Source organism: Salvelinus namaycush, unplaced genomic scaffold, assembly GCF_016432855.1.
Source record: "Salvelinus namaycush isolate Seneca unplaced genomic scaffold, SaNama_1.0 Scaffold154, whole genome shotgun sequence".
Taxonomy (NCBI): domain Eukaryota; kingdom Metazoa; phylum Chordata; class Actinopteri; order Salmoniformes; family Salmonidae; genus Salvelinus; species Salvelinus namaycush.
In genome coordinates, this window is record NW_024058275.1 from 197,267 (window position 1) to 219,554 (window position 22,288).

The 22,288-nt window shown below is 48.9% G+C and overlaps 1 protein-coding gene across 1 annotated transcript in view; it reads right to left on the reverse strand.

The window, feature by feature from the left end:
• Positions 1-1,069: 1,069 nt before the first annotated feature.
• The window catches only part of LOC120036997 (nuclear fragile X mental retardation-interacting protein 1-like), a 22,033-nt gene continuing 814 nt past the window's right edge, over positions 1,070-22,288 (reverse strand). The window contains exons 2-7 of the mRNA XM_038983237.1: positions 18,794-18,870; positions 5,598-5,690; positions 5,255-5,442; positions 5,017-5,148; positions 2,592-2,833; positions 1,070-1,956 (exon numbers count right to left, since the gene is read on the reverse strand). Of these exons, the coding sequence (XP_038839165.1) occupies positions 1,333-1,956; positions 2,592-2,833; positions 5,017-5,148; positions 5,255-5,442; positions 5,598-5,690; positions 18,794-18,870 (1,356 nt within the window). The 3' untranslated portion in view covers positions 1,070-1,332. The remainder of the gene's footprint in view (positions 1,957-2,591; positions 2,834-5,016; positions 5,149-5,254; positions 5,443-5,597; positions 5,691-18,793; positions 18,871-22,288) is intronic.

Consider the following 22,288-nt stretch of genomic DNA (forward strand, 5'->3'; position numbering starts at 1 on the left):
TTCCCCAGGACCGAGGGGTTCTACCCGACACCCAGACCTGGACCCACCTGATATCCTCCATTACCTGTTCTCAACGACCTAAGGGTTCTACCCAACACCCAGACCCACCTGATGTCCTCCATTACCTGTTCTCCAGGACCTAGGGGTTCTACCCAAGAACCAGACCTGGACCCACCTGATGTCCTCCATTACCTGTTCTCCAGGCCCTAAGGGTTCTACCCAACACCCAGACCTGGATCCACCTGATGTTCTACAGGACCTAGGGGTTGTACGCAACACCCAGACCCACCTGATGTCCTCCATTACCAACCACCCTCCAACTTTTCATGACATCATCTACAGCTACTGTTGAGTCATGTTGTCAATATCTGCTAAGAAAGTTCTGGTTCTGTCATACTGGGCCCGTAATGTGATATATACAGATGAACTAAAAACACGAGCACTGCAAACAGTCAGAACAAAGAGAGCAGCAGTGCCTGGACAGTCTCCCTCTTCAAGTCTCCATTACAAGACTGGCTGCCTGTTAGGAACAAGTGACAGGCAGAACCTCCCAACCACACAGCAACCACCTGCTCTATATTCCACACCCCAGAATGTGTCTATGATTGCCATGTGAGTATACAAAGAAATCTGTGAAAGTAAATGAATGACAACTAAATATTGCCGGGTTGGTTTTCACAGCTGTTTTACAACGTGTTCATATTTGTAAGGTATCCTTTGATGGTATTAGTTGAACATGAATTGTTGTATCCTAGGACATAAAATAGATACATATACATTTCAACCACAAGGGTGCGCTAATGAGCTACGAGAGAGAACAAAATGAATCATAATAAAGGACTGAAATTAGATGATTCCACTGTAGATCAGGGACGGTTCAAATAAAAACATGACAGCCAGTGTATGACAAACTGAATTATATATGAATGGAAATGATCTGACTTCGTGATCTGTAAGATGAGTAACTTTAATACATCAAGCAGATTACACATGTTCTTCACTATTTACAAAACGTAGCAACGTTTAAGACATGGGTTTCATGTTGTAATATTAACGAGGGACCCAAAAGTAGTTTGAAGTTATGTTTTCATTTTATTAGCTAAACTAAAAACTTGTGTAAACAGAGAAATTGTCGCAGAAATCAGGCTTGTTTGCATAGCGATGATGAAACGTTGATTAATGTGCACTGTCTCTGTAAAAACTCACTCAAAATAACGCAACTGTACAGAGCCTCCGGACCGCATTTCTGGATCAAGCATAAATCTGCTTTTAGGGTGACAGTCTTGATTGAAGGGTCAAGGTGACAGTCTTGATTGAAGGGTTAGGGTGACTTCAGGGGTCTTGGGTCTCCCAGACTTCATCATCATAGTTGGGGATGGAGGTCTGGGAGTGGTCTTCAGGGTGACCATCTCCATAATTAGCATTCAAAGCCAAGTCCATTGGGGTTTCCTGGAGGGGATGTGACTGTGAGCAGGCTGGTCCACTCTGTGTGTTCTCCTCCATGCTCTGGTCTTCTCCCACTTGTTGGGCTCCAGACTGCTCAGCCACAGTCCCCAGGACCTCAGGGTTAGAGTTCAGCTGAGTTATGACATCAGGGTTTGAGGCGGCATCTGGCATCTCCTCAGGATGGACATCTTCAGCATTCAAAATGTCCACCTCTGAAGGTCCCTGACAGACTGGTGGTTTCTGGGTACCTTCTAGTGATGACCTCACCTGGTCACCTCTTTCATCTGGACCAACCACAGCGGTAGCTGGGAGATCATCTGCTCTCAGATCATCTGCTCTCACTTCCTGTGTCTGGAGGTCAAGGTTAGGGTCACCTGTGGTCCCTGTTCTGCCCAGAGTTCCATCCTGGTCCTGAGTTTGACCCTCCACTACAAAGAAGTTGTTTCGGACAATGTAGCGAACACACTGCAGGAGCACGTTCCTCTCATGGCGGATGTCTGGGGCCAGTAACTGTAAAGGTCAGGGGTCATAGAACAATTCAGCAGGTAGAAAAAATGCCAACTACACATGCTACCTACACATGCTACCTACACATGCTACCTACACATGCTAACTACACATGCTACCTACACATGCTACCTACACATGCTACCTACACATGCTACCTACACATGCTACCTACACATGCCAACTACACATGCTACCTACACATGCCAACTACACATGCTACCTACACATGCCAACTACACATGCTACCTACACATGCCAACTACACATGCTAACTACACATGCTACCTACACATGCCAACTACACATGCTACCTACACATGCTACCTACACATGCTACCTACACATGCTACCTACACATGCTACCTACACATGCTACCTACACATGCTAACTACACATGCTACCTACACATGCTACCTACACATGCTACCTACACATGCTACCTACACATGCCAACTACACATGCTACCTACACATGCTACCTACACATGCTACCTACACATGCTACCTACACATGCTACCTACACATGCTAACTACACATGCTACCTACATTCACAATACAGACTTAAATGTTTATCTTTTATCTCAACACTGTAAAATCAGTTGTGCCTCGTTGCCTCTTTCCTGGTGTCTTACCATCTCAAGCAGAGTGGCACGGCGCTGTTGGGGGGTGTCCATGTTGTTTCGTCCTCCTCTCGCTCCTCTTCCTCTCCCCCTACCAGGTCTATGAGGACCAGACCCAGGCTGTGGTTCCCGGGGGGGCTCAGGGTAGAGTCTCTTAGCCCCAGATGAAGCACTGTTCTGGGGCTTGGCTGGCAGAGCCTTCAGCATTGCCTGGTTCTCCTTCAGCAGCTGACTGGTCCTCTGGATGGGCAGGACTGAGACACCACTAAGTTTACATCTCAACGTGTTGACTAATGAAATATAATGAAAGTCAAAAATATTAAAGCTAAAATGACAAGTAACAAGTCAGACGTCATAGTATTTTAAAAGCTGTTTTTAGGTCTTACGTTCAGACTCAACAACAAGTCCATAGTAACACACTGGAATCATTGGCGATGTCTTCTGTTTGTTGCCTCCATACGGGGGACAACAGGCCTCCATACGGGGGACAACAGGCCTCCATACGGGGGACAACAGGCCTCCATACGGGGGACAACAGGCCTCCATACGGGGGACAACAGGCCTCCATACGGGGGACAACAGGCCTCCATACGGGGGACAACAGGCCTCCATACGGGGGACAACAGGCCTCCATACGGGGGACAACAGGCCTCCATACGGGGGACAACAGGCCTCCATACGGGGGACAACAGGCCTCCATACGGGGGACAACAGGCCTCCATACGGGGGACAACAGGCCTCCATACGGGGACAACAGGCCTCCCTACGGGGACAACAGGCCTCCCTACGGGGACAACAGGCCTCCATACGGGGGACAACAGGCCTCCATACGGGGGACAACAGGCCTCCATACGGGGGACAACAGGCCTCCATACGGGGACAACAGGCCTCCATACGGGGACAACAGGCCTCCATACGGGGACAACAGGCCTCCATACGGGGACAACAGGCCTCCATACGGGGACAACAGGCCTCCATACGGGGACAACAGGCCTCCATACGGGGACAACAGGCCTCCATACGGGGACAACAGGCCTCCATAGGGGGACAACAGGCCTCCATACGGGGGACAACAGGCCTCCATACGGGGGACAACAGGCCTCCATACGGGGGACAACAGGCCTCCATACGGGGGACAACAGGCCTCCATACGGGGACAACAGGCCTCCCTACGGGGACAACAGGCCTCCCTACGGGGACAACAGGCCTCCATACGGGGGACAACAGGCCTCCATACGGGGGACAACAGGCCTCCATACGGGGGACAACAGGCCTCCATACGGGGACAACAGGCCTCCATACGGGGACAACAGGCCTCCATACGGGGACAACAGGCCTCCATACGGGGACAACAGGCCTCCATACGGGGACAACAGGCCTCCATACGGGGACAACAGGCCTCCATACGGGGACAACAGGCCTCCATACGGGGGACAACAGGCCTCCATACGGGGGACAACAGGCCTCCATACGGGGGACAACAGGCCTCCATACGGGGGACAACAGGCCTCCATACGGGGGACAACAGGCCTCCCTACGGGGACAACAGGCCTCCCTACGGGGACAACAGGCCTCCCTACGGGGACAACAGGCCTCCCTACGGGGACAACAGGCCTCCCTACGGGGACAACAGGCCTCCCTACGGGGACAACAGGCCTCCCTCCTACGGGGGACAACAGGCCTCCCTACGGGGACAACAGGCCTCCCTACGGGGACAACAGGCCTCCCTACGGGGACAACAGGCCTCCCTACGGGGACAACAGGCCTCCCTACGGGGACAACAGGCCTCCCTACGGGGACAACAGGCCTCCCTACGGGGACAACAGGCCTCCCTACGGGGACAACAGGCCTCCCTACGGGGACAACAGGCCTCCCTACGGGGACAACAGGCCTCCCTACGGGGACAACAGGCCTCCCTACGGGGACAACAGGCCTCCCTACGGGGACAACAGGCCTCCCTACGGGGACAACAGGCCTCCCTACGGGGACAACAGGCCTCCCTACGGGGACAACAGGCCTCCATACGGGGGACAACAGGCCTCCCTACGGGGACAACAGGCCTCCATACGGGGACAACAGGCCTCCATACGGGGACAACAGGCCTCCATACGGGGACAACAGGCCTCCCTACGGGGACAACAGGCCTCCCTACGGGGACAACAGGCCTCCCTACGGGGACAACAGGCCTCCCTACGGGGACAACAGGCCTCCCTACGGGGACAACAGGCCTCCCTACGGGGACAACAGGCCTCCCTACGGGGACAACAGGCCTCCCTACGGGGACAACAGGCCTCCCTACGGGGGAAACAGGCCTCCATACGGGGGAAACAGGCCTCCATACGGGGGAAACAGGCCTCCATACGGGGGAAACAGGCCTCCATACGGGGGAAACAGGCCTCCATACGGGGGAAACAGACAGCTGACATTTAAAGCTCACCTTGTGGTTCCTGGTCGCTGTCGCTGTCGGTCATGGAGCCGTAGCTGGCCATCAGAGATCCCAGCCCTGATGTCATTTGTTTAGGGGCCACAGTCACCCCACCTCCACTGACTGGCTCCTCTGTATCAGAGTCTACAGAGGTCAGAGTAAGGGTCAGAGTCAACAGGGGTTGTGTATACAGGGACAGACATTAGGACCTTTAAAAAGCTTGTCTCTGGCAGGTTCCTGGATCACTGACCTGGGTCACTGTTGGCCAGAGCCCCCAGAGGGTCTCCGTCCCTGGGGAACTGAGTGAGGGGTGGAGGCCTCTCCGTGGGGGTTTGAGTGGGGTGTGGTGGTCTCTCTGACGGATGAGGACCCGGTCTGGCCCATCTGCCCCTCTGGAACCTTCCACCACGCTGTCCACGACCTCTACCCCTCATCCTCCTAACAACAGAACAAACAGCGTGACCTAAATAGTTCAGGGTAGGTCCCAACTATTCAGTGGAGGAAACTTGTGCATCAGTACAATATCATCCTGTTGTATTTGTAACCTAACTTGTACCAACCAATAAAATGTAGGAAGAAGAAAGTACACGTACCCAAACTGAGCCGTTTCCAGCACCGCACCAGTCTCCTCCCTGGCATCCATCACTTTCCTCCTCTTCTCCACGTTCACCAGGGTTGGGTAGTTCCTGTACACAAAGAGACTGATGTTGTGCTTTCTGATAGTGTCACGTGACCTTGAAATTACTAAAAAGTGTTTCCTTCAAGGGTTGATTTTTGGGACCCATCCTCTTTACTATTTATATTAATAATATTGGTACATCTGCAAAAACCTGTAACATTCATCTATATGCCGATGACACTTCTGCACGCTATTGGCCCTGCTGCTGACCAATCAGAGCTGCCATCGGATGTGGTTACCTATTGGCCCTGCTGCTGACCAGTCAGAGCTGCCATCGGATGTTGTTAGCTATTGGCCCTGCTGCTGACCAATCAGAGCTGCCATCGGATGTGGTTAGCTATTGGCCCTGCTGCTGACCAGTCTGTTAGAGCTGCCATCGGATGTGGTTAGCTATTGGCCCTGCTGCTGACCAGTCAGAGCTGCCATCGGATGTGGTTAGCTATTGGCCCTGCTGCTGACCAGTCAGAGCTGCCATCGGATGTGGTTAGCTATTGGCCCTGCTGCTGACCAGTCAGAGCTGCCATCGGATGTGGTTAGCTATTGGCCCTGCTGCTGACCAGTCTGTTAGAGCTGCCATCGGATGTGGTTAGCTATTGGCCCTGCTGCTGACCAGTCTGTTAGAGCTGCCATCGGATGTGGTTAGCTATTGGCCCTGCTGCTGACCAGTCTATTAGAGCTGCCATCGGATGTGGTTAGCTATTGGCCCTGCTGCTGACCAGTCTGTTAGAGCTGCCATCGGATGTGGTTAGCTATTGGCCCTGCTGCTGACCAGTCTGTTAGAGCTGCCATCGGATGTGGTTAGCTATTGGCCCTGCTGCTGACCAGTCTGGTAGAGCTGCCATCAGATGTGGTTAGCTATTGGCCCTGCTGCTGACCAGTCTGTTAGAGCTGCCATCGGATGTGGTTACCTATTGGCCCTGCTGCTGACCAGTCTGTTAGAGCTGCCATCGGATGTGGTTACCTTGCAGAAAGCCCTTGTGGATTTCAAATGGGTCCTTCATGCGGGGAAAAAACTAAATACATCTCGTTTTTTCTCATTTTCAGAGAGCTATTTCAGATTTCAGTTTACACATTTATGCATTGAATGGTCCTCTCATTGAGCAGCCTTGATGCATTGAATGGTCCTCTCATTGAGCAGCCTTGATGCATTGCGTGGTCCTCTCATTGAGCAGCCTTGATGCATTGCGTGGTCCTCTCATTGAGCAGCCTTGATGCATTGCGTGGTCCTCTCATTGAGCAGCCTTGATGCATTGCGTGGTCCTCTCATTGAGCAGCCTTGATGCATTGCGTGGTCCTCTCATTGAGCAGCCTTGATGCATTGAATGGTCCTCTCATTGAGCAGCCTTGATGCATTGCGTGGTCCTCTCATTGAGCAGCCTTGATGCATTGCGTGGTCCTCTCATTGAGCAGCCTTGATGCATTGCGTGGTCCTCTCATTGAGCAGCCTTGATGCATTGAATGGTCCTCTCATTGAGCAGCCTTGATGCATTGCGTGGTCCTCTCATTGAGCAGCCTTGATGCATTGCGTGGTCCTCTCATTGAGCAGCCTTGATGCATTGCGTGGTCCTCTCATTGAGCAGCCTTGATGCATTGCGTGGTCCTCTCATTGAGCAGGTTCCCAACTTTACATATTAGGGATTTTGGATTATCAGAAATGTGATGTAAAAAAAGACAGATCAGCTGGTAAAGGCTTTATAGAACTCGACCAGGCCTCTCCCTAAACAGACAGCAGGCTGGACCCTCAACTTCCTGTCCTAAACAGAACGCAGGCTGGACCCTCAACTTCCCTGCAGCCCCTCATTATGGGGCTTCCCATTTATCAGAAGGCAGCAGACATTACTCTAAAACTCTGGGATACAGAGTTCACATTTTTATTTTACCAGGAGAGTTGACTGAGAACACCGGTTTAATACTGATCAATGCATCATGTCTCAGGTGGTCAGCTGGACCTCTCCAGTAGATCACATCATGTCTCCCTTTTGGTTTAGAAAGCTCTGCCGAACCAGCTACCAACATCTCGGTTGTCTCGTCAAAGTAGAAAAACACGAGGCACCAAACCCAGCTCACAACTCGAGGTTCCTCTACCAACCGAGGTTTATTAGCCTTCAGTTGTAAGGCCCCCCATGTTAGGAACCATCCTCATTCCATCTGGAATCCTTGGTGCGAATAAGGACGTTTAGAAAGCTGACGAGGAATACATTCACTCTGGTTGGTGAGTGTTTCGGTTGATTGTAATCATTTAGTGTTATTGAAAAGTAGTGAATCTGAAAACGGCTGTATCCGTTTTACTGAATGATGTTGAATTGTTTGTTCTCAGGTCACCATTGAGAATGAGACCCTGGTCTCCCCTGAAAAAAACCCACTACAAAAATACCCTTAAAGCAAACACTTACTAACAAAATAGCTATACTGTATATGCTTCTATAGACAGCTAAACAAACTGGAACAAAAACACACTGCTTTCGGAGAGTATTCAGACCCCTTGCCTTTTACCGCATATTTTACGTTACAGACGTATTCTAAAATGGATTAAATAAAAGAAATCAGCAATCTACACAATACCCCTTGAAGGACAAAGCGAAAACCGGTGTTTAGATAAGTAGAAATACCTTATTTACATAAGTATTCAGACCCTTTGCTATGAGACTCGAAGTTGAGCTCAGGTGCATCCTGTTTCCATTGACCATTGTTGAGATGTTTCTACAACTTGGAGTCCATCTGTGGTCATTTCAATTGATTGGACACGATTTGGAAAGACAGACACACGCCTATATAAGGTCCCACAGTTGACAGTGCATGTCAGACCGAAAACCAAGCCATGAGGTCGAGGGAATTGTCTGTAGCGCTCCGAGACTGGGTTGTGTCGAGGCACAGATCTGGGGAAAGTTACCAACAAAAAAAGTCTGCAACTTTGAAAGTCCCCAAGAACACAGTGGCCTCCATCATTCTTAAATGGAAGAAGTTTGGAACCACCAAGACTCTTCCTAGAGCTGGCCGCCCGGCCAAACTGAGCAGGAGGGGGAGAAGGACCTTGGTCAGGGAGGTAACTAAAAACCAGATGGTCTCTGACAGAGCTCTAGAGTTCCTCTGTGGAGATGGGAGAACCTTCCAGAAGGACAACCATCTCTGCAGCACTCCACCAATCAGGGCTTTCTGGTAGAGTGGCCAGACGGAAGACACTCCTCAGTAAAAGGCACATGACAGCCCGCTTGGAGTTCGCCTAAAGCCACCTAAAGACTCTCAGACCAAGAGAAACAAGATTCTCTGGTCTGATGAAACCAAGATTGAACTCTTTGGCCTGAATTCCAAGCATCACGTCTGGAGGAAACCTGGAACCATCCCTACGGTGAAGCATGGTGGTGGCAGCATCATGCTGTGGGGATGTTTTTCAGCAGCAGGGACTGGGAGGATTGAGGGAAAGATGAACGGAGAAAAGTACAGAGAGATCCTTGCTGAAAACCTGCACCAGAGCAATCAGGACCTCAAATTGGGGCGAAGGTTCACCTTCCAACAGGACAACGACCCTAAGCACACAGCCAAGACAATGCAGGAGTGGCTTCGGGACAAGTCTCTGAATGTCCTTGAGTGGCCCAGGCAGAGCCCGAACCCGATCCAACAGCTCTGGACAGACCTTAAAATGGGATAAACTCCCCAAATACAGGTGTGCCAAGCTTGTAGCGTCATACCCAAGATGACTCGATGCTGTAATCGCTGCCAAAGGTGCTTCAACAAAGTGCTGAGTAAAGGGTCTGAATACATGTGGAAGTCTTCATTTTTATATAAATTAGCAAAAAAAAATCTAAACCAGTTTATGCTTTGTCATTGAGACATTGTGTAGAAAAAAAAATGAATACATTTAAAAATAACGCTGTAACGTAATAAAATGTGGATAAAGGGGCCTGAATACTTTTCGAATGCACAATCACAAAAAGTCAGTATCTAGTGTGGCCACCAGCTGCATTAAGTACTGCAGTTCATCTCCTCCTCATTGACTGCACCAGATTTGCCAGTACTTGCTCTGAGTTACCCCACTCTTCCACCAAGGCACCTGCAAGTTCCCGGACATTTCTGGGGGGGGACACGCACAGAACAAGCAGTATGGCTGGTGGCATTGTCATGCTGGAGGGTCATGTCAGGATGAGCCTGCAGGAAGGGTACCACATGAGGAAGGAGGATGTCTTCCCTGTAACGCACAGCGTTGAGATTGCCTGCAATGACAACAAGCTCAGTCCGATGATGCTGTGACACACCGCCCCAGACCATGACGGACCCTCCACCTCCAAATCGATCCCGCTCCAGAGTACAGGCCTCGGTGTAACGCTCATTCCTTCGACGATAAAAGCAAATCCGACCATCACCCCCGGTGAGACAAAACCGTGACTCGTCAGTGTAGAGCACTTTTTGCCTGTCCTGTCTGGTCCAGCGACAGTGGGTTTGTGCCCATAGGCAATGTTGTTGCCGGTGATGTGTGGTGAGGACCTGCCTTACAACAGGCCTATAAGCCCTCAGTCCAGCCTATTGCGGACAGTCTGACACTGATGGAGGGATTGTGCGTTCCTGGTGTAACTCGGGCAGTTGTTGTTGCCAACCTGTACCTGACATTTATTACAAGCACAACGAACATATTTGAAGAGTGTTTTTATGATAAGACTAAAAGTTGATATGTTTTTTTGGGGTGTTCCATGCTCAATAAAAGTCCAATGTACCCTTGGAGTCACATTGGTGAGACAAAAGTTACTGCCCCTTTAAGGGGTGGGCCTTTACCGTGGTAACGGTAGGCTTCGCCTGTCTGTGTCAGAAATGATTCTCCAACATTCCTTTGCTAGTAGCAGCAAACTCACTGGAACAACCACCTAGCGTGAACACAACTATGTAAATAGCCAAGAAACACGAGGACAACGTCACACTTCAGTGGTAGAAGCCTGTGCACCTCAAATTCTCACTTTTATAGGCTTGAGTAAATTAGACCAACTTTTCTGCCTGCGTGGCTCCCCAGCCAGGCGGTGTGGCTCCGTGTCCCACGGCTCCCCAGCCAGGTGGTGTGGCTGCGTGTCCCACGGCTCCCCAGCCAGGCGGTGTGGCTCCGTGTCCCACGGCTCCCCAGCCAGGCGGTGCGGCTGCGTGTCCCACGGCTCCCCAGCCAGGCGGTGCGGCTGCGTGTCCCACGGCTCCCCAGCCAGGCGGTGTGGCTGCGTGTCCCACGGCTCCCCAGCCAGGCGGTGTGGCTGCGTGTCCCACGGCTCCCCAGCCAGGCGGTGCGGCTGCGTGTCCCACGGCTCCCCAGCCAGGCGGTGTGGCTGCGTGTTCCACGGCTACCCAGCCAGGCGGTGTGGCTGCGTGTCCCACGGCTCCCCAGCCAGGCGGTGTGGCTGCGTGTCCCACGGCTCCCCAGCCAGGCGGTGTGGCTGCGTGTCCCACGGCTCCCCAGCCAGGCGGTGTGGCTGCGTGTCCCACGGCTCCCCAGCCAGGCGGTGTGGCTGCGTGTCCCACGGCTCCCCAGCCAGGCGGTGTGGCTGCGTGTCCCACGGCTCCCCAGCCAGGCGGTGTGGCTGCGTGTCCCACGGCTCCCCAGCCAGGCGGTGTGGCTGCGTGTCCCACGGCTCCCCAGCCAGGCGGTGTGGCTGCGTGTCCCACAGCTCCCCAGCCAGGCGGTGGGACACATCTTGGCCATGTTCTGTTATAATCTCCACCCGGCACAGCCATAAGAGGACTGGCCACCCCTCATAGCCTGGTTCCTCTCTAGGTTTCGGCCTTTCTAGGGAGTTTTTCCTAGCCACTGTGCTTCTACACCTGCATTGCTTGCTGTTTGGGGTTTTAGGCTGGGTTTCTGTACAGCACTTTGAGATATCAGCTGATCTAAGAAGGGCTATATAAATACATTTGATTTGAAATGTTTGCGCTGTGGCAGGGCTGGGCGATATGGCCAAAACATATCACAGCATTTGAAAAAGGCATTTCTGAATAATAAAAGTTCAACATTTGTTTTGACCCCAGGGGTGGCACCCCCTACTGTACATGACCCCAGGGGTGGCACCCCCTACAGGACATGACCCCAGGGGTGGCACCCCCTACTATACATGACCCCAGGGGTGGCACCCCCTACTATACATGACCCCAGGGGTGGCACCCCCTACAGGACATGACCCCAGGGGTGGCACCCCCTACAGGACATGACCCCAGGGGTGGCACCCCCTACAGGACATGACCCCAGGGGTGGCACCCCCTACTGTACATGACCCCAGGGGTGGCACCCCCTACAGGACATGACCCCAGGGGTGGCACCCCCTAGAATATAATAGTGGGCACTTTGATTAGAGTGTTTGACATAACAAATGAAAATGCCAGGGAGGAGTTACTGTGACAGGGTAGGAACCAAAGTGTTGACAAGTGTTTCCTAGGGGACCCTATAATATTTGGCTACATTGAATGTTCCCTCTTACCTACTTCATGTAGCTAACATATTCTTGCTTTGTGTTTTCCTCTGATTTAGAAGTTACTGTTGCACAAAAAAACATGCAGATTTAGTTCTACACCATCACTGGTATTATCAGGCTGTATAGCTAGTTACGTTTGCTCTGACTCAGTACGTTTGTTAGCTAGGTAGCTATTAGCATTAGCTAATAGTGTAATTACAGAACGATAGTGGATTAATATTAAGAAGCAAAGTGGAAACAGCATTGTCGTCATCAACATCACCGCATGTCAAATCAAATTTTATTTGTCACATGCACCGAATACAACAGGTGTCGACCTTAGTGAATTGCTTACTTACAAGCCCTTAACCAACAATGCTTTAATAACCTTTTCTCAATAGGGGGGCGCTGTTCTCACTTTGTAAAAAATTGTTCCCAAATTAAACTGCCTCGTACTCAATTCTTGCTCGTACAATATGCATATTATTACTACCATTGGATAGAAAACATTCTCTAGTTTCTAAAACCGTTTGAATTATATCTGTGAGTAAAACAGAACTCATTTGGCAGCAAACTTCCTGTCAGGAAGTGAGACATCTGAAATCGAGGGCTCTGTTCCAGGGTCAGTTTATTAATTTGCATGGAATCTATGGGTCTACATGCACTGCATACGCCTTCCCCTAGATGTCAGTAGGCAGTGAGAATTGGAATGGGGTGTCTAGCTAGATCTGAGGCCGAACAAGAGCTCTTGGAACCGTGGGTGTAGTCTTTTCACCGTTCGTCTTGGCGCGAGACAGACCTCAGGATTGCGTTCTGAAAAGCTGTCGTTATAGGCCTTAGATATAAAATCAGAGCCGGATATTCGATATGTGTTAAAAACATCATCAACTAGTTATATTAAACCGACTTTATATACGTTTATTCCGATTTTCGGTATTTTCTTTGTGATGCGTTCTGGGGATTTGGACACTTCTGTGCCGCATGGCTAACGTTTGCTAGCGTTGGCTAGCGTTGGCTAGCGTTGGCTAGCGTTCTACAGATGAAGACGACGTTCTACAACCGAGCAACGATTATTCTGGACAAAGGACAACTTGTACGAGATTCTGATGGAAGCTCATCAAATAGTAGGAACGATTTATGATGTTTTTTCGTATATCTGTCAAAAATGTTTAGACGTAATTTGGGCGCTGATTTTGGGCGCTGTATCGCTATAACGTAAGCTGTAAGTCGTACTAAAGTTAATTTTAAAAATCTAACACAGCGGTTGCATTAAGAACTAGTGTATCTTTAATTTGCTGTCCAACATGTATTTTTTAGTAAAGCTTATGATTAGTTATTTGATTAGAATAGGTGCCTCTCCAAGATTTCTCCTGACAATATTTCTGCATTTTCACTACGTATTCACATTGTTCAACCACGATTTGTGCCGCTAAATATGCACATTTTCGAACAAACCATATATGTATTGTGTAATATGATGTTATAGGACTGTCATCTGATGAAGTTTGAGAAGGTTAGTGAAAAAATGTATATCTTTTGCTGGTTTATTCGCTATCGCTAACGTGTCTTGAATGAATGCTGCTGTGTGGTAGGCTATTGTAGTAAGCTAATATAATGCTATATTGTGTTTTCGCTGTAAAACACTTAAAAAATCTGAAATATTGGATGGATTCACAAGATGTTGGTCTTTCATTTGCTGTACACCGTGTATTTTTCATAAATGTTTTATGATGAGTATTTAGGTATTTCACGTTGGTTTCTGTAGTTATTCTAGCTGCTTTGGTGAGACTACTGCAATGTAAAACTATGATTTATACCTGAAATATGCACATTTTTCGAACAAAAAACATATGCTATACAATAAATATGTTATCAGACTGTCATCTGATATAGTTGTTTCTTGGTTAGTGACTATTTATATCTTTATTTGGTCGAATTTGTGATAGCTACCTATGCAGTAAAAAAATGGTGAAAATATGCGGTTGGGTCTTTTGCTATCGTGGTTAGCTAATAGAAATACATTGTGTCTTCCCTGTAAAACATTTTAAAAATCAGAAATGATGGCTGGATTCACAAGATGTGTATCTTTCATCTGGTGTCTTGGACTTGTGATTTCATGATATTTAGATGCTAGTATTTACTTGTGGCGCTATGCTAGGCTATGCTAGTCAGCTTTTTTACTGATGAGGGTGCTCCCGGATCCGGGATTGTGACCAAGTAGAAGTTTTAAGTTAAGAAAATAAATACAAAGTGTTAAGTAAAAAAATAGATACTTAAATAGAAAATAAAAGTACCAAATAATTAAACAGCAGCAGTAAAATAACAAGCGAGGATCTATAAGAGGTCGACCGATTATGATTTTTCAACTCCGATACCGATTGGAGGACCAAAAAATGCCGATACCGATTAAATCGTCCGATTGTTGTTTATATATTTGTAATAATGACAATTACAAACAAGACTGAATGAACACTTTTATTTTAACTTAATATAATACATCAATAAAATCAATTTAGTCTAAAATAAATAATGAAACATGTTCAATTTGGTTCAAATAATGCAAAAACAAAGTGTTGGAGACAAAAGTTAAAGTGCAATATAGTTCCTTGCTCAGAACATATGAACCTGGTGGTTCATTTTAACATGAGTCTTCAATATTCCCAGGTAAGAAGTTATAGGTTGTAGTTATTATAGGAATTATAGGACTACTTCTCTCTATACCATTTGTATTTCATATACATTTGACTATTGGATGTACTTATAGGCACTATAGTATTGCCAGCCTAATCTGGGGAGTTGATGGGCTTGGAAGTCATAAACAGCGCTGTGCTTGAAGCACTGTTTGAATGCTGCTGCCGCCTACCACCGCTCAGACTGCTCTATCAAATCATAGACTTAATTATAATAAACACACAGAAATACCAGCCTGCTGCCGCCTACCACCGCTCAGACTGCTCTATCAAATCATAGACTTAATTATAATAAACACACAGAAATACCAGCCTGCTGCTGCCTACCACCGCTCAGACTGCTCTATCAAATCATAGACTTAATTATAATAAACACACAGAAATACCAGCCTGCTGCTGCCTACCACCGCTCAGACTGCTCTATCAAATCATAGACTTAATTATAATAAACACACAGAAATACCAGCCTGCTGCCGCCTACCACCGCTCAGACTGCTCTATCAAATCATAGACTTAATTATAATAAACACACAGAAATACCAGCCTGCTGCTGCCTACCACCGCTCAGACTGCTCTATCAAATCATAGACTTAATTATAATAAACACACAGAAATACGAGCCTGCTGCTGCCTACCACCGCTCAGACTGCTCTATCAAATCATAGACTTAATTATAATAAACACACAGAAATACGAGCGTTTGGTCATTAATATGGTCAAATCTGATTACCGACTTATGAAAACTTGAAATCTGCCCTAATTAAATCGGTCAACCTCTTATCTATACAAGGAGTACCGGTACAGAGTCAAATGTGGAGGCTATATACAGGGTGTTACGGTACAGAGTCAATGTGGAGGCTATATACAGGGTGTTACGGTACAGAGTCAATGTGGAGGCTATATACAGGGTGTTACGGTACAGAGTCAATGTGGAGGCTATATACAGGGTGTTACGGTACAGAGTCAATGTGGAGGCTATATACAGGGTGTTACGGTACAGAGTCAATGTGGGGGCTATATACAGGGGGTACCGGTACAGAGTCAATGTGGAGGCTATATACAGGGGGTACTGGTACAGAGTCAATGTGGAGGCTATATACAGGGTGTTACGGTACAGAGTCAATGTGGAGGCTATATACAGGGGGTACCGGTACAGAGTCAATGTGGAGGCTATATACAGGGTGTTACGGTACAGAGTCAATGTGGAGGCTATATACAGGGGGTACCGGTACAGAGTCAATGTGGAGGCTATATACAGGGTGTTACGGTACAGAGTCAATGTGGAGGCTATATACAGGGTGTTACGGTACAGAGTCAATGTGGAGGCTATATACAGGGGGTACTGGTACAGAGTCAATGTGGAGGCTATATACAGGGTGTTACGGTACAGAGTCAATGTGGAGGCTATATACAGGGTGTTACGGTACAGAGTCAATGTGGAGGCTATATACAGGGTGTTACGGTACAGAGTCAATGTGGAGGCTATATACAGGGTGTTACGGTACAGAGTCAATGTGGAGGCTATATACAGGGTGTTACGGTACAGAGTCAATGTGGAGGCTATATACAGGGTGTTACGGTACAGAGTCAATGTGGAGGCTATATACAGGGTGTTACGGTACAGAGTCAATGTGGAGGCTATATACAGGGTGTTACGGTACAGAGTCAATGTGGAGGCTATATACAGGGGGTACCGGTACAGAGTCAATGTGGAGGCTATATACAAGGGGTACCGGTACAGAGTCAATGTGGAGGCTATATACAGGGTGTTACGGTACAGAGTCAATGTGGAGGCTATATACAGGGGGTACAGGTACAGAGTCAATGTGGAGGCTATATACAGGGGGTAATGGTACAGAGTCAATGTGGAGGCTATATACAGGGGGTACCGGTACAGAGTCAATGTGGAGGCTATATACAGGGTGTTACGGTACAGAGTCAATGTGGAGGCTATATACAGGGGGTACCGGTACAGAGTCAATGTGGAGGCTATATACAGGGTGTTACGGTACAGAGTCAATGTGGAGGTTATATACAGGGGGTACCGGTACAGAGTCAATGTGGAGGCTATATACAGGGGGTACCGGTACAGAGTCAATGTGGAGGCTATATACAGGGGGTACCAGTACAGAGTCAATGTGGAGGCTATATACAGGGGGTACCGGTACAGAGTCAATGTGGAGGCTATATACAGGGGGTACCGGTACAGAGTCAATGTGGAGGCTATATACAGGGGGTACCGGTACAGAGTCAATGTGGAGGCTATATACAGGGGGTACCGGTACAGAGTCAATGTGGAGGCTATATACAGGGTGTTACGGTACAGAGTCAATGTGGAGGCTATATACAGGGGGTACCGGTACAGAGTCAATGTGGAGGCTATATACAGGTTGGTACCGGTACAGAGTCAATGTGGAGGCTATATACAGGGGGTACCGGTACAGAGTCAATGTGGAGGCTATATACAGGTTGGTACCGGTACAGAGTCAATGTGGAGGCTATATACAGGGGGTACCGGTACAGAGTCAATGTGGGGGCTATATACAGGGGGTACCGGTACAGAGTCAATGTGGGGGCTATATACAGGGTGTTACGGTACAGAGTCAATGTGGAGGCTATATACAGGGTGTTACGGTACAGAGTCAATGTGGAGGCTATATACAGGGTGTTACGGTACAGAGTCAATGTGGAGGCTATATACAGGGGGTACCGGTACAGAGTCAATGTGGAGGCTATATACAGGGGGTTACCGGTACAGAGTCAATGTGGAGGCTATATACAGGGGGGTACCGGTACAGAGTCAATGTGGAGGCTATATACAGGGGGTACCGGTACAGAGTCAATGTGGAGGCTATATACAGGGGGTACCGGTACAGAGTCAATGTGGGGGCTATATACAGGGTGTTACGGTACAGAGTCAATGTGGGGGCTATATACAGGGGGTACCGGTACAGAGTCAATGTGGAGGCTATATACAGGGGGTTACCGGTACAGAGTCAATGTGGAGGCTATATACAGGGGTACCGGTACAGAGTCAATGTGGAGGCTATATACAGGGGGTACCGGTACAGAGTCAATGTGGAGGCTATATACAGGGGGTACCGGTACTGAGTCAATGTGGAGGCTATATACAGGGGGTACCGGTACAGAGTCAATGTGGAGGCTATATACAGGGTATTACGGTACTGAGTCAATGTGGAGGCTAAATACAGGGTGTTACGGTACAGAGTCAATGTGGAGGCTATATACAGGGGGTACCGGTACAGAGTCAATGTGGAGGCTATATACAGGGGGTACCGGTACAGAGTCAATGTGGAGGCTATATACAGGGGGTACCGGTACAGAGTCAATGTGGAGGCTATATACAGGGTGTACCGGTACAGAGTCAATGTGGAGGCTATATACAGGGGGTACCGGTACTGAGTCAATGTGGAGGCTATATACAGGGTGTTACGGTACAGAGTCAATGAGGAGGCTATATACAGGGGGTACCGGTACAGAGTCAATGTGGAGGCTATATACAGGGGGTACCGGTACAGAGTCAATGTGGAGACTATATACAGGGGGTACCGGTACAGAGTCAATGTGGAGGCTATATACAGGAGGTACCGGTACAGAGTCAATGTGGAGGCTATATACAGGGGGTACCGGTACAGAGTCAATGTGGAGGCTATATACAGGGGGGTACCGGTACAGAGTCAATGTGGAGGCTATATACAGGGGGTACCGGTACAGAGTCAATGTGGAGGCCATATACAGGGGGTACCGGTACAGAGTCAATGTGGAGGCTATATACAGAGGGTACCGGTACAGAGTCAATGTGGAGGCTATATACAGGGGGTACCGGTACAGAGTCAATGTGGAGGCTATATACAGAGGGTACCGGTACAGAGTCAATGTGGAGGCTATATACAGGGGGTACCGCTACAGAGTCAATGTGGAGGCTATATACAGGGTGTTACGGTACAGAGTCAATGTGGAGGCTATATACAAAACATTCTACTGACCTGCGCCTCTCCGCTCTCCATTTAGAAATCTCCTCTGGAGTGTCCAGCTTGATTCTCTTTGCCCCTGGGGCGTGGTTCTACAGGAGATAGTACAGGAGGTTAAACACATGGTTCTACAGGAGATGGTACAGGAGGAGGTTAAACACATGGTTCTACAGGAGATGGTACAGGAGGAGGTTAAACACATGGTTCTACAGGAGGAGGTTAAACACATGGTTCTACAGGAGAGGGTACAGGAGGAGGTTAAACACATGGTTCCAGACAGGAGATGGTACAGGAGGAGGTTAAACACATGGTTCTACAGGAGAGGGTACAGGAGGAGGTTAAACGCATGGTTCCAGACAGGAGGAGGTTAAACACATGGTTCTACAGGAGAGGGTACAGGAGGAGGTTAAACACATGGTTCCAGACAGGAGGAGGTTAAACGCATGGTTCCAGACAGGAGGAGGTTAAACGCATGGTTCCAGACAGGAGGAGGTTAAACGCATGGTTCCAGACAGGAGGAGGTTAAACGCATGGTTCCAGACAGGAGGAGGTTAAACGCATGGTTCCAGACAGGAGGAGGTTAAACGCATGGTTCCAGACAGGAGGAGGTTAAACGCATGGTTCCAGACAGGAGGAGGTTAAACGCATGGTTCTACAGGAGAGGGTACAGGAGGAGGTTAAACGCATGGTTCTACAGGAGAGGGTACAGGAGGAGGTTAAACACATGGTTCTACAGGAGAGGGTACAGGAGGAGGTTAAACGCATGGTTCCAGACAGGAGGAGGTTAAACGCATGGTTCCAGACAGGAGGAGGTTAAACGCATGGTTCCAGACAGGAGGAGGTTAAACGCATGGTTCCAGACAGGAGGAGGTTAAACGCATGGTTCCAGACAGGAGGAGGTTAAACGCATGGTTCCAGACAGGAGGAGGTTAAACGCATGGTTCCAGACAGGAGGAGGTTAAACGCATGGTTCTACAGGAGAGGGTACAGGAGGAGGTTAAACACATGGTTCCAGACAGGAGGAGGTTAAACGCATGGTTCCAGACAGGAGGAGGTTAAACGCATGGTTCCAGACAGGAGGAGGTTAAACGCATGGTTCCAGACAGGAGGAGGTTAAACGCATGGTTCCAGACAGGAGGAGGTTAAACGCATGGTTCCAGACAGGAGGAGGTTAAACGCATGGTTCCAGACAGGAGGAGGTTAAACGCATGGTTCCAGACAGGAGGAGGTTAAACGCATGGTTCCAGACAGGAGGAGGTTAAACGCATGGTTCCAGACAGGAGGAGGTTAAACGCATGGTTCCAGACAGGAGGAGGTTAAACGCATGGTTCCAGACAGGAGGAGGTTAAACGCATGGTTCCAGACAGGAGGAGGTTAAACGCATGGTTCCAGACAGGAGGAGGTTAAACGCATGGTTCCAGACAGGAGGAGGTTAAACACATGGTTCTACAGGAGGTTAAACACATGGTTCCAGACAGGAGGAGGTTAAACGCATGGTTCTACAGGAGGAGGTTAAACGCATGGTTCCAGACAGGAGGAGGTTAAACGCATGGTTCCAGACAGGAGGAGGTTAAACGCATGGTTCCAGACAGGAGGAGGTTAAACGCATGGTTCCAGACAGGAGGAGGTTAAACACATGGTTCCAGACAGGAGGAGGTTAAACACATGGTTCCAGACAGGAGGAGGTTAAACGCATGGTTCTACAGGAGATGGTACAGGAGGAGGTTAAACACATGGTTCCAGACAGGAGATGGTACAGGAGGAGGTTAAACACATGGTTCTACAGGAGATGGTACAGGAGGAGGTTAAACACATGGTTCTACAGGAGATGGTACAGGAGGAGGTTAAACACATGGTTCCAGACAGGAGGAGGTTAAACACATGGTTCCAGACAGGAGGAGGTTAAACGCATGGTTCCAGACAGGAGGAGGTTAAACGCATGGTTCCAGACAGGAGGAGGTTAAACACATGGTTCCAGACAGGAGGAGGTTAAACACATGGTTCCAGACAGGAGGAGGTTAAACACATGGTTCTACAGGAGATGGTACAGGAGGAGGTTAAACGCATGGTTCTACAGGAGATGGTACAGGAGGAGGTTAAACACATGGTTCCAGACAGGAGGAGGTTAAACACATGGTTCCAGACAGGAGGAGGTTAAACACATGGTTCCAGACAGGAGGAGGTTAAACACATGGTTCTACAGGAGAGGGTACAGGAGGAGGTTAAACACATGGTTCCAGACAGGAGGAGGTTAAACGCATGGTTCCAGACAGGAGGAGGTTAAACACATGGTTCTACAGGAGGTTAAACACATGGTTCCAGACAGGAGGAGGTTAAACGCATGGTTCCAGACAGGAGGAGGTTAAACGCATGGTTCCAGACAGGAGGAGGTTAAACGCATGGTTCCAGACAGGAGGAGGTTAAACGCATGGTTCCAGACAGGAGGAGGTTAAACGCATGGTTCCAGACAGGAGGAGGTTAAACACATGGTTCTACAGGAGAGGGTACAGGAGGAGGTAAAACATGGTTCCAGACAGGAGGAGGTTAAACGCATGGTTCCAGACAGGAGGAGGTTAAACACATGGTTCTACAGGAGGTTAAACACATGGTTCCAGACAGGAGGAGGTTAAACGCATGGTTCTACAGGAGGAGGTTAAACGCATGGTTCCAGACAGGAGGAGGTTAAACGCATGGTTCCAGACAGGAGGAGGTTAAACGCATGGTTCCAGACAGGAGGAGGTTAAACACATGGTTCTACAGGAGAGGGTACAGGAGGAGGTTAAACACATGGTTCCAGACAGGAGGAGGTTAAACGCATGGTTCCAGACAGGAGGAGGTTAAACACATGGTTCTACAGGAGGTTAAACGCATGGTTCCAGACAGGAGGAGGTTAAACGCATGTTCCAGACAGGAGGAGGTTAAACGCATGGTTCCAGACAGGAGGAGGTTAAACGCATGGTTCCAGACAGGAGGAGGTTAAACGCATGGTTCCAGACAGGAGGAGGTTAAACGCATGGTTCCAGACAGGAGGAGGTTAAACGCATGGTTCCAGACAGGAGGAGGTTAAACGCATGGTTCCAGACAGGAGGAGGTTAAACGCATGGTTCCAGACAGGAGGAGGTTAAACGCATGGTTCCAGACAGGAGGAGGTTAAACACATGGTTCTACAGGAGATGGTTAAACACATGGTTCCAGACAGGAGGAGGTTAAACACATGGTTCCAGACAGGAGGAGGTTAAACGCATGGTTCTACAGGAGATGGTACAGGAGGAGGTTAAACACATGGTTCCAGACAGGAGGAGGTTAAACGCATGGTTCCAGACAGGAGGAGGTTAAAACATGGTTCCAGACAGGAGGAGGTTAAACGCATGGTTCTACAGGAGATGGTTAAACAGGAGGAGGTTAAACGCATGGTTCAGACAGGAGGAGGTTAAACGCATGGTTCCAGACAGGAGGAGGTTAAACGCATGGTTCCAGACAGGAGGAGGTTAAAGCATGGTTCAGACAGGA